Genomic DNA, 13,215 nt, shown 5'->3' on the forward strand with positions numbered 1-13,215 from the left:
CTCATCTGATCGACACAGCAAATCAAGTAATTATAGCTCTATAAAATCCTGAACAATCTTTAAAGCAATTTTAATCTACATAATTTAAAATCCTAACAGGTTTTACATTGACACCTGGCAACCCAGTATAGTTAGCTCGCCACAGCCGTCCGTCGAATGGCGCGCGCCACTAATTGCGATCATACCAAGCTCCATAATGCATCTGTGGTAATATGGCGATACTTACTCACCGTATCGTAAAACACGCGATCGGTTTTTTCATTGGTGCATCGGACCGAATGACGGGAAGAAAAACGCAGAATGAGGTTACATGAGAACGGTATTGCGAATAAAGCTTGGGTCACCGCTCGCTTGGCCGAGGGACACGATAATACTACGAATGAGGAAGTGTTCCTAAGCTCTCCTACCACTTACACATTAGATTTTTACTAAAATCTGTGCCTTACCTAATTTATTTTACCAAACTCTAAGCTCTTTACGATGCAAAGCCACCGTTCTCGCTTTGGTCGCATATTGTAAAGATTATGTCAGGATGGCCATTTATTAGCCTTAATGTAGAGTTGCTTACACCTGCTTGAAGGTGCGGATTCGAAATCTGGCAAATCCGCCTTGATAAGATGCCTTGAAGACGCCCCCACCCTCGAGTAGGTAATGCCGAGTGCGGTTATTAAACCGATACTTACTAAAAACTTTTTTAATGTCCTCCAAGAAACTAGGACAATGCCTTTGTTTTTACTTATATTTGACTATGTACAGGTATCTATTTTGGACTAGGTAAGAGGACGGTGGTAATGGAATTTCCGTTGGGAGACGAATTCATAAAACCCGCTGGATTCTGTCTGAAGAAGAAACACAAGCGGTTATCTGCAAACTAACGCCATCTGTTAAAATTACGACAAACAAGAATAGATTTTTCAAGAGTAGACATTATTTTTATTTCAGTAAACTTTAATTACTTTTATAAGTAAACCATCCATACAATTTAATAGTAATTCAATAAACAAAATAAAACACACTTATCGTATCAAAAATAATATAATTAATGTTTCCGAACGCAAGCCAAAAAGTCAAAATTTTTGACATTAATGACATTGGAATGAATTGTTGACAATTCTCGAAGACTGCGAAGTGCGAACACAACGGAACGCATAGAAATGAGAAAATTATTCTCTATTTTCGTGCGTATTTAATGGTGTCAAATAAAAAATCAAAATTTAAGTAGGCCACTTAACAAGAGAAGTAAAAATGTGCAGCAAGAGCCTTATTTCAGTGTTGATACTTTATTTATGGTGAGTTTTTTTGAATAAACACGTAAATCAACGAAGGTAATTCTCGTACAGCCTACATTTAACCTTCATGTTTTTCCAGTTTCGATTATGCTCATCAGCACAAAGAAAATCACATGTCAAGATTATATAGGCAGCTGGCTGCGCGACTGCCTGCTGCTAATGACTGGGATTTCTTGATGTTTACTCAGCAATGGCCTAGTTCTATGTGCAAAGTTTGGACGCACAAGAAACCACATCACCATTGTGTATTTCCTAAGAAGCCTGACTCCTGGACTATCCATGGAATATGGCCAACTAAGAAGGGAACCAAAGGGCCTTTTAACTGCAATAACACTTGGCTATTTGATGTTGAGCAGATCAGACCTATTGAAAATGAATTGGAGGAAGCTTGGACTAATATTGAGAAAGGTACATGTTTAATGTTAACTAATTTTTGTCTCCAATTTTGACTTGTAACTACTTCTACATGCCATCTTCAGCTCTGTGAAGATGGCCAATTTCCACCATTTATGTTTTATCCTGCCAATGCAATAATTAAATAATTAATTTAATTACATACTAGCTGACTTCCCATGTTTTCACCCTCACCTATTTAAACTACTGCCCCTACCTAGATAAAATATAGATTTTGTTATTGGCGGATAATGTACCTTCCCAACAGTGAAATAATTTTTCAAATCGAATCAGAAGCTTTGGAGCCTTCAGGGGGAACAAACAAATATTTTTTTCCGACTGACAAACTAACAAGTTTTTCTTATAATCACACATGCAATAAGTAAAGACCATAAAGTAAATTATTGCACAAGTAAGCAACCTACTTTTGTATTTTTAAATGCCATTCACATAACTTGTTGTATCAGCTGCGTTGTGTACTATGTAAATGTAGAAATATTAAGGTTTATATTTTTTTTACATTATGACTTATATTATTATACTTATCTCTGATGTCTCCATTTGGAAGGCAAGCTTTAAGAATAGATAATTAAATATGAACTTTTGTTTTTATCCTTTCTAAACAAAAGTAACTTTCTGTCTGACTTCCATGCAAAGTAAAGTTGGTAGTCTAGAACCTGAGAAAGGACAAAGGGGACTTTTTATCCAGGTGCGGGAAGTTGTTCCCTCAGGACACGTTTGGACCTGTGGGTCACACAACAGAAGGCTAATAATGTCTACCAAGGTCTTCTGCACTAAATCCTGATGCCATATTATACTTCGTTAAGCTAATATTAATTGTAACAATGATTAGAACAATGTCTTCTAACATACATTCACCATTTTATCAACTTTTTGACATCATTGTTTTAATAGTGAGTAAAATGTCACAAAAAATAACAACAACAAATAAATTCCAAGTATTTGACTTATTCAGTCAGTGTTTGGAATTTATTTCAACATAGCAATATAAACAACATAACTAACTAAATCAAAGTAACCGTTATCAATGTGTTAGTCATCTGAGGTCAGCTTTAAGTCAACAGTCAACACTTATCTCAAGGAAATTGATGTTCAAGGAAACTAAGCAACATCAAAACACATATGGCCTTACTACAAAAACTTTAACCACTGTTTTACACTTGTCTAAAAAAAATGTGGCTCCAAAATGAACCATATGTCAACGTCATAATTTGACATTTTTTTAGACAAGTCTTAAACTGACGTTATATAAAAAGTTTTTGTGGTAAGACGGATAGCATTTGTTATTTCAGTTACAAAGAAATACGTATTATACATTGTATGTACTTTGTACAGTTTATTCATCGAGTTTAAGTTTACCTACATAAAAATCTGAATATATTTTATTTTAGTTCTTTATAATACTTGGTTAAATTGTAAAAAAACATATTAGTGGCCAATTAGTAATAAAATTACTGATTATTATCATTTTTATCGGTCTACACTCAGACTTAAAACCCTAAAACTAAGACCCCCTTTACTAAGACTTTGTTGTCCGTCTGTCTCCAGGCTGTATCTCAAGAACCCTGATAGCTAGACAGTTGAAATTTTCGCACATGATGGATTATTATTGATGTTGTAAATACTGAAAACTAGGCTCCCGCATTTTTTTTTTTCAATCGTTGTTTGATTATTAAAGCTCATTTCTACACAATTTCAGAAACTGCACTCTACAATCTATGGGCTCACGAATGGAACAAACATGGCACCTGTGCTGCCAGCTTAGAAGCACTCAACAGCCAACTGAAATACTTTAGCAAAGGCATAGAATTACTCAATAAGTACCACATGAATGATATGCTCAGTGCTGCCAACATATTACCTTCTAATACAACAGGATTAAACGCTCAAGATATCAACAAGGCAATCGCTTCAAAACTGGGTATTCGTCCCTTCATAGCGTGCGAATTTGAAGATGGAATCCAGTACTTAATGGAACTTCGTATATGCTTTGATAAACAAATGAATGTGATGGAGTGCGAGGGTGAACATGAAATCAATGGGTTGATAACAAACTGTGTTATTTCTAAAGAAATTATGTACCCGGCTCGGGAACAACCCGCTAATAGGCAACTGGTACAGTTATACAAATTTGTTAACTGGGTACAGTGGTTTACATTGTAATTTTGTGTTCAGAATTTGATAAAGAAATATTGTCGAATTCTTCTGTAAAAACTACGGAGTATAGAAAGATAAGCGGAGATGTCATAATGCAGGTAGGTCAGGCGCCTTCTTCTAGGTCAAGTTCAAACGGTGGGAATGAACAAAACAGTCAGCTACGAGTAAACTAACGAGGCGTTCGGGTTCTTTGATACATCTGTCTACGATTTTTGGTATTACGAAAGGTCGGGTCCAAAGAAGGCGCATGAGGGCGGAGACAGTAACGTTCCTCGTCTCCCGTTCAACCGCATTTTGGCGCTAGGCGATTTTCCATTATGGCGCCTCCGCTAGTCATTTGTTCTCTATGGTAAAACATAGGTTTTGTTTGTTAACAGTTGCTCTATTCCCTTCAATTCTAGTACAAAATATGTTAATATTCTGTATATTTTACGGTATCCTGTTTTTTGTATCACTGTTTTATTTTTAAATCTTTCTTTGTATTATTTAAGGTTGTGTTTTTATCCATGTACTTAATCCAGTGCAATAAGTTTTATTTTAAAAATTAATTTTAATTTATTGAAAGTGTGTCAAAATCTGGGTCATAAATTAGGATAAATAATGTACCTACATTAGTTACCAGTTTGTAGTTTAGCCTTCTATAAAAAATTGATTATGCCGTCCAATAGTAAAATTTGCTTGAGTCTTCAAACCAAGCTAAAATCAACTATAGATTTTCCCAGCACAATATGAGCTTTTGTCTTTGAATTCAAAATTGTCACACTGCCCAATGTCATTCATTACTTTTTATAAAATTCTTCCAAGATTTTTTTTATTAATTATTTTAAAATGTGTGTGTTAAATTACATTTTGTATTTTTATAGTTCTCCCCAAGCTTATGGTGAAATCGGAACGTTGCGAAACCATTTTTATTCACATGCGCGCTCTGTGCTCTGAAGTTAGTCGCAAACCGCCATTAAGTTTGGTGAGAACTACAATAACTTAAACCCAAGTTCACCGACAACATAAAAGGCAATTTACTGTGACTTGGCACGTTGAATTTTCAAAGTAAACAGTTTTTTAGGGTTCCGTACCCAAAGGATAAGACGGGACCCTATTGTTTTCGCTCCTCTGTCCGTCCGTCTATCACCAGGCTATATCTCATGAACCGTGATAGTTAGAGAGTTGAAATTTTCACAGATGATGTATTTATATTGCCGAAATAACAACAAATACTGAAAACCAGAATAAAATAAATATTTTTATGAAAAACGGACGTTTATGTTGTCGGTGAAAATGGGCGTTAGTAAGACATTTCTTAAGTGCCTTGTATGTCACATGCCAATCGCTTCAAGTCATTAGTAGGTTAACAGTGGATTTCTATAACTGACCTATCCATTGTTTTGCGAATAGAGATTGAATTGCGGATAGATTATTTATAGAATTCTGCAGATAGTAGAGTCTACCAACCACGACTCAGTCCGGCGGAAAAATGGTGAAAATATTTTTTTGCTTGTAATTAGCAATTACTGAACTATGGCATAGACACTAGCGCTACATCTATGGTACTGAGTCGGGGCATAGACTCTAATGATGAATTTCAAACTAGATTTTAAGCAGATGTATTAAATTGTCATAATATTTTATTACTTATATTGTACTTACCTAACACAGATAGACAGACATTCGATGTAGATATTTAATACGATATTAGCTTCAATATATTTTTAGATGATATTTTTGATAAAGCTTTCTATACTGCCGGATTTCTGATACTTACGCCTCGCTTCTAAAATAAAAAAAAATCATAAAAATCGAAATCAAATTCTTTCTCCTATCTTTCGCTAACTTATTAACTTAGCTTCTGTGCCAAACTTTGATGTAGAATTTATAATATTTCTTAATAAATATTTAATAAGCTCTCTTTCTCCTTACCAAAGCAAAACTAGATTCTTATATTGTGGCAAAATAAATCAATTCAAAAGATAATTACCTGCCTATGTATGTATATTTTTGTATTCATGAAATAAATATTATTCAGGTTTTTATATTGTTTTTAAATGAAATCCTAGTCTATAAATATCAAACATTGTTTTATTATTCAGGTCTTCAAAGTAGGTATGTGTTTTTTAATTTTCTGTACAACTATAACTTACTAGGAAATCAATTGTACCTATTCAGAATACTTAATCTAGACACACGGCAGTGTGTCCGCCAAGTTCGAGCAAAAAAAGCGACACACCGGCCGTGGGTTATATTACACGAACCATTTCGGGCCAAATTCAACCCCCCTATAACTCAAAATCTATTTTATTTAAGCATATCAAATTTTTAGTATCTGTTGAGACCCCCTCACTTACCTAAAATACAAAATTTCATTAATATACCTATTGTAGGTCTTGAGATATTGACGTCAGAAAATCGCTATTTTTACTATACACTCACTGACTGACTGACTGACTCACTCATCAAAAACCTAGACCACTTCCAATGGTCGTATTGACTTGAAATTTGGCATGGAGGTAGGTCTTTATGTCAAGGTAAAGGAAAAATCTGAAAATGGCCAAGTGTGAGTCGGTTTCAAAATAATGAAGGTGTAAATTTATTATAAATTTATCTATATTTATCCTACTAATATTATAAACGCGAAAGTTTGTATGTATGGATGTATGGATGTTTGTTACTCTTTCACGCAAAAACTACTGAATGGATTTTAATGAAACTTTACAATCTAGACACACGGCAGTGTGTCCGCCAAGTTCGAGCAAAAAAAGCGACACACCGGCCGTGGGTTATATTACACGAACCATTTCGGGCCAAATTCAACCCCCCTATAACTCAAAATCTATTTTATTTAAGCATATCAAATTTTTAGTATCTGTTGAGACCCCCTCACTTACCTAAAATACAAAATTTCATTAATATACCTATTGTAGGTCTTGAGATATTGACGTCAGAAAATCGCTATTTTTACTATACACTCACTGACTGACTGACTGACTCACTCATCAAAAACCTAGACCACTTCCAATGGTCGTATTGACTTGAAATTTGGCATGGAGGTAGGTCTTTATGTCAAGGTAAAGGAAAAAATCTGAAAATGGCCAAGTGTGAGTCGGTTTCAAAATAATGAAGGTGTAAATTTATTATAAATTTATCTATATTTATCCTACTAATATTATAAACGCGAAAGTTTGTATGTATGGATGTATGGATGTTTGTTACTCTTTCACGCAAAAACTACTGAATGGATTTTAATGAAACTTTACAATAATATAGCTTATACATCAGAATAACACAGGCTACAATTTGTAAACATATTGTTCGAAATACTAAACCTGCGCAGACGAAGTCGCGGGCACCAGCTAGTATAATATATCTTCGAATGGTCGTACCGATCTGAAATTCGTTACAAAGATTTATATTTAGTCAAAGTAAAGTAAAAATCTGAAAACGGCCAAGTGTGAGTCACTTTCGAAAATAACGAATGTGTAACATTGATCCACGAACATAATATATGATAACACTTCATGTCAGTCAGTTGGTAAATCTAGTCCATTTAGTTAATCTAGTTCATTTCTTTGTAAGAAGCATAGTGCATATTCAAAAATCTGAAAGATAGTATAAATGAGACATTTCCTTAACTAACTTAATCATAAGAAAAAAATAAAATAAACAACCTTACAAAAATAAATGAAATCCCACCCAAAACAAAAATGTGAAAGACTGCCAAGTTCGATAATAGGAGAATGCTTCGCCTATAAAAGAAGTGAGATCTGAATAAGTACCAAGTTCCATACACATACCTCAGTTAAAAATAGTTACTTTTTAATGATGTTACTTGGCAAGTTTTAATAGAAAATTAAATACTTGATTCATTGCGTTTAGTCGGTTTATAACAAGGTGCGTGAAAACTTGCCAAGTAACATCATTAAAAAGTAACTATTTTTAACTGAGGTATTTGTATGGAACTTGGTACTTATTCAGATCTCACTTCTTTTATAGGCGAAGCATTCCCCTATTATCGAACTTGGCAGTCTTTCACATTTTTGTTTTGGGTGGGATTATTGTTACAATGTGGGCCTGCCATTAGGCGGGCAGTCGCCCGTGGGGGACTGGACGCCATAGATTCCCAGACCCCCTCCACTCAGGCGAGGTCGGAGTGCCGCTGGGCCTTTTTAGTGGGTATACCAGGAATTACTTTACCGTGGAGTCCCACATACCCCTCCCGTCTTACCGGTTTAAAATAGCATTTTTTAATCCCGTCGGGTTAAAATAGCATTTTTTACCCAGCGACAAAAAAAAAAGAAAAAAGCCGATATCCTGTGACTCCCACAAGCTCTTCTCGTTCTAATATGATTATTTGCCTAATGCCTAGAAACGAAACCAATCAACTCTGGCGTATTCATGATAGCACAGAATATAAATATCTAAAATTGTATTAAAAATAGTGACACTTCCAACCCTGGAAATATGTGAAGCATTATACATAATTTTTATTATTTTTCATAACGGAACTGAAATATGTAGGTAAGGTATGTTTATCAGTGATAAACAATGGTACAAAAGGCAGTAAACAGCAGTAACGTAACTTAGTTTTTCTTGACCTACAAGAAAAATACTACGTCTAATTTATTACAATGTGCAAGTTAAGATTAGAAGTTTTGATCCTTTTCGTTTGGTAAGTATGAAGTTTCTTATCAAACTCCTAAAACTTTCAGTTTCAAATTAGACGAAACGAGTGTCTTCCAAACTTTCATCATCTGCTTGCAAAATAATAAAAGTTGCCGACTCTATGCAATGAATGCAACTGAGGGCCAGTGAAACAACATATTTCATGACCGTCAGTACGGCTTTACAAAGGGTAGGTCTACCACTGACGCAAGTGCAAGATTGATCACCCAAATCTTAAGCGCCTGGGAAGATTCGCGGGATGCTGTGGGCATTTTCTGCGACCTTTCTAAGGCGTTCGATTGCGTTGACCATGACACTCTCATTTGTAAGCTGAACCACTACGGAATTCGTGGTAAAGCTCTCGCGCTCGTCCTTTCTTATCTGTCAAATAGACAGCAAGTAGTGGACGTAAGTGGCTCAACTTCATCTGGGTCATTAGTAAAAATGTTTAGGTCCCTTTTTATTCTTAGCTTATATAAATGATCTCCCGTATATGATGTCTGTGATCTCTGATATTATTTTATTTGCTGATGACACTTCCCTTGTCTTCAAAATTAACAGAAAGGAATCTAGTCCTATAGACGTAAACGATAGCTTGGTTACTCTGAGCAAGTGGTTTGCCGCGAATAACTTGCTTCTTAATTCTTCCAAAACGAAATGCATTAAATTCTCTTTACCTAATGTAACACCAGTAGGGCTCAATATCGTTCTGGACGATAATAAATTAGATGTTATTAATCAAACCGTCTTCCTGGGCATCACCATTGACTCTAAATTGCAATGGGGTGCCCACATCTCAGCACTGTCAAAGAGGCTGAGTTCCGCAGCTTATGCAGTCAGAAAAATAAGACAGATTACTGACGTTGCTACTGCTAGGCTCGTGTATTTCGCTTACTTCCATTGTATTATGTCCTATGGTATTTTACTGTGGGGGGCAGCGGCTGACGTAAACTCAATCTTCGTTCTCCAGAAAAGGGCAGTTCGTGCAATTTATGGCCTCGGCCCTCGCGAGTCATTAAGAGAATTATTTAAAGAAATTGACATACTGACACTACCTTCTCTTTATATACTAGAAAATATCATGTTCGTACGCAAAAACTTAAATCAATTTAGTGTTAAAAGTGATATACATTCCATTAATACAAGAAACAAACACAAGCTAGTAGTTCCGAGATTCAGATTAACGAAATCAAATAAATCGTTTTAGGGAATTGTGTCCGTTTTTACAACAAGCTGCCTAAGTGTATAACCGATCTCACGGATATAAAATTTAAGAACACTTTAAAATCCACCCTAATTAAAAAAGCTTATTATAAAATTCAAGACTTTGTTGACGATAAAGATATTATATGGCGATAACTCATCTCTCCATGTGTGGCTTCCCTGGCAATTAAACGACTTTTCTTCTCCCTTTGCATTGTATAGATTTACAGTTTAACTTTCTAGCATTGTATAATTCTGTGAGCTTACTATTGTTATGTAATAGACTGTTTGTACTGTGACTATATTACTATTTAAAAAGAGTGTCTATGGAGTTTCTTGCCGGCTCTTCTCCATGAGACCAATTTTTTGGAACCGTGCAACTAATGTGACGTTTCATAGGTGCCTGCAAAGGCCTATGTGAAATAAAAAGATTTTGATTTTGATTTTGATTTAGTGTTTAACAAGGAGCTACTGCCTAGCTGACCTCCTCTAGGACCTGAGAAACACCTTAATAGGACTGGTTGTCAGAATTTTTTGCCTCTGAACAAACGTAACGACTACCTACTAAAACGTTGTTCAATTTACAGCCAGGCGCCCACCAATTTAATGTGCCTTCATTTTGTTACTAATTTTTCAGTCTCAGCCACTCCTTGTCTTTGCAACCGGAATCTATTCAACAACCATATGTGATTGAATCTTTTACATTTGCTCAACATTGGCCGGTAACTGAGTGTAAGCTATGGACGTACGTGACCCACCCTGGAGGTAGCTGCTCTTTTCCAAGGAAACCGAACCACTGGACCGTCCATGGGCTATGGCCAAAGATTAACAGAACACCGAGTGGATACTGCAATGATTCTTGGCCTTTAGATCGGGAAATGATAGATGATCTTGAAATTAAACTGAACCAAACGTGGACCAACATTTATAAAGGTTTATTTTTTGAGAGCATTTCAATTTAGATATTTACTTGTCTTTGAAGTGCTAGGATTAATATTAAACTCTCTATTAAATCCTTCAGAATCCGAACATTACAGTCTCTGGGATCACGAATGGAGGAAACATGGAACCTGCGCAACAGCACACAAATCATTTAACACTCAATACAAATACTTTAATAAAGGTATCAACTGGAATCACAAATATTCCTTTAGAACAATGTTTCGAGATGCTGGACTATTGCCTTCGGATACTAAGCCAGTAACTCCTGAGGAAATAGTTGCTGCAATCAAAACTGTTACTAAGAAACTACCAATGATTGTTTGTGAGACCATTTTTGATGTTCAGTACCTAGACGAGTTGCGGCTTTGCTTCGACAATATGCTCAATATTACTGATTGTCACCCTGTAGTTGATGACACTTGTAATAAGTCTAAAGATATCATCTATGCTGCTACCGTCTGATCGCCACTTTAATTTTTTTAGTAATAAAAACAAGTTTTTCGAAATCATTTGTACCATTATTTGCAAAACCTACTTAAAAGTCATCACATAGAAAAGGACCTTCATCAAATCATGTTCCATTTTCAGAAATAAATGAGGACCTAAAATTGATCCCTGTGGCAGTCCTGCAAGATATATAATTCTTGTATATTTATCTGCCAGTAAAATTTACAAATTTAAACCTTTTTTCAATCAATCTGAAAAAGGAATATACTTAGCCATGAAAAGTTCAGTTTTTAATGACAGTAGTAGACTATTTCTGCGAAGTAGATTTCCGTCATGACAGTAACTGATCAGGAAGTAAATGGTGCTGAAGTTACAATAGGCAGTAAGTAGGTAACAAGTATTGTAACTTTAGTCTGTATTGAAGTGTAAGCGAAACAACTTGACTAAACTAAGTAATATAATGGATATGAAATACGTATTTTTGCTGCTCTGCCTTAGGTAAGTTTAGTTTATCCATACAAAAAAGTCAGTTTCAAGCTCTCAGTCAGCTTCAAAAGTAACTGAACAAATCTAAATTTTCAAAACATCTGTACTCTGTACATACACTACCTACTATAAAGTAAGTTCTAGCCTGTGATGTTAAGAAATAATGACCTTTACGTTGTCAGGCTCTTTTGAAATTTTTAATTTGTTCAGCTACTTTCGGGGCTGATCGTTCGTGAGTGTCCGTTAGAGAATGAAGGCACAATTTATAAATCAATCATCTTCACTTACAGTTTCCATCAAGTCTATCTCTCTGATATCAAAGCAACAAACGAAACAGACAACAGCTTCGATATTCTGGTTTTATCTCAACACTGGCCGATCACACAATGCAAGCTTTGGACTTATGTTACCCACCCGGGAGGCAAATGCGTGTTCCCAGAGAAAAGGAACCAGTGGACGTTACATGGCATTTGGCCAATGTCTTTAGATTATGATAAACCTATGTTCTGCAATGATTCGTGGCCTTTAGATCGAGAGCTGATGAAATCGCTTGAGCATGAACTGGATCAGGCGTGGACCAATGTTTATAAAGGTAAGTTTGTGAATAAGCCGTCGTTTTTCCACTTTTATGAACTTTCTAACCGTTGATAATAAACCCAGTCGTTAGGTAATAGAATTATCTGGGGGCCTGGGCAAATGTGCTTTTCTTATTTCAAATTTCACTAAATAGACTTTAAATTGGTACCTCAAGCAAGACCGTACATAATCAGAATCATTCGGACTATAGGTATACGTATCTACAACTTATTATAATCTCTGTCTAGCTAATACGCAGGTATTTAATCTACCTTTTCAGAAGAGGAACACTACTATTTCTGGAATCACGAATGGACGAAACACGGAACCTGCGCCATTGTCCTGGAACCCTTCGACTCCCAGCTGAAATACTTCAAAACTGGCATCGAATTTAACCGCAAATATCCCATAGGGGACATGTTGGAAGCTGCTGGGATCATCCCTTCTGATACCAAGGGTTTCAATCCAAGGGAATTAGTAGCTGCGGTTAAAGCTAAAACTGATAAGTATCCAGGGGTTGTTTGCCAGAAAATAAATGGAGTGCAATATTTGGATGAGTTGCACATTTGCTTTGACAAACAACTGAATGTCATTGATTGTAGTCCAGCGGTTAATACTTACACTTGTGATGTTTCTGAGGGAATCATTTACCCTGCTACTGTATAAGTATTTTAAGTATGTTGAATATGGGCTGTCTGGTAATAATGTATGTAGATTGACAATGAAATAAAATGTGTAAGTACCTAACACATTATTTTAATAGGCATTGTTTGATTTTATTATCCTTCGGCCTTCAACGTTCTTCATTCGAGGTAGTGTAATTTATGAGCACATTTAGGTACTAACTTACCATTGCGTTAACAATAACCAGATACATAACTTAGACAACAATACAAGGACATAACTGACAATTTAGAATTTAGATAACGTTCCTGCTAAGGAACATTTTAACCTTAGGTAGGTAGGTTCTGGATCGCTGGGTCACCCAGTTTGGATGCCGTAGTATTTAGGGGTCCTTTATTGTGATTCTATATATGACAAGTGACAG

At 35.6% G+C, this 13,215-nt stretch overlaps 3 protein-coding genes across 3 annotated transcripts; all 3 read left to right on the forward strand.

Annotated features, from left to right (window-relative positions):
* The first annotated feature begins 1,103 nt into the window (after window positions 1–1,103).
* On the forward strand, window positions 1,104–5,887 carry LOC124629933 (ribonuclease Oy-like). The gene is made up of 3 exons (XM_047163609.1): window positions 1,104–1,289; window positions 1,369–1,697; window positions 3,403–5,887. Exons 1-3 carry the CDS (start codon window positions 1,246–1,248, stop codon window positions 3,864–3,866), a joined length of 837 nt encoding a protein of 278 aa, XP_047019565.1. The 5' UTR covers window positions 1,104–1,245; the 3' UTR covers window positions 3,867–5,887.
* Window positions 5,888–8,437: 2,550 nt separating this feature from the next.
* On the forward strand, window positions 8,438–11,162 carry LOC124629858 (ribonuclease Oy-like). The gene is made up of 3 exons (XM_047163509.1): window positions 8,438–8,520; window positions 10,354–10,649; window positions 10,738–11,162. The coding sequence occupies exons 1-3, from the start codon at window positions 8,480–8,482 to the stop codon at window positions 11,118–11,120; spliced, it is 720 nt and encodes a 239-aa protein (XP_047019465.1). The 5' UTR covers window positions 8,438–8,479; the 3' UTR covers window positions 11,121–11,162.
* A 292-nt stretch (window positions 11,163–11,454) lies between these two features.
* Window positions 11,455–12,917, forward strand: LOC124629968 (ribonuclease Oy-like). The gene is made up of 3 exons (XM_047163651.1): window positions 11,455–11,603; window positions 11,882–12,183; window positions 12,448–12,917. Exons 1-3 carry the CDS (start codon window positions 11,566–11,568, stop codon window positions 12,831–12,833), a joined length of 726 nt encoding a protein of 241 aa, XP_047019607.1. The 5' UTR covers window positions 11,455–11,565; the 3' UTR covers window positions 12,834–12,917.
* Window positions 12,918–13,215: the final 298 nt, after the last annotated feature.

This window comes from Helicoverpa zea, chromosome 4 (genome assembly GCF_022581195.2).
Source record: "Helicoverpa zea isolate HzStark_Cry1AcR chromosome 4, ilHelZeax1.1, whole genome shotgun sequence".
Taxonomy (NCBI): Eukaryota; Metazoa; Arthropoda; class Insecta; order Lepidoptera; family Noctuidae; genus Helicoverpa; species Helicoverpa zea.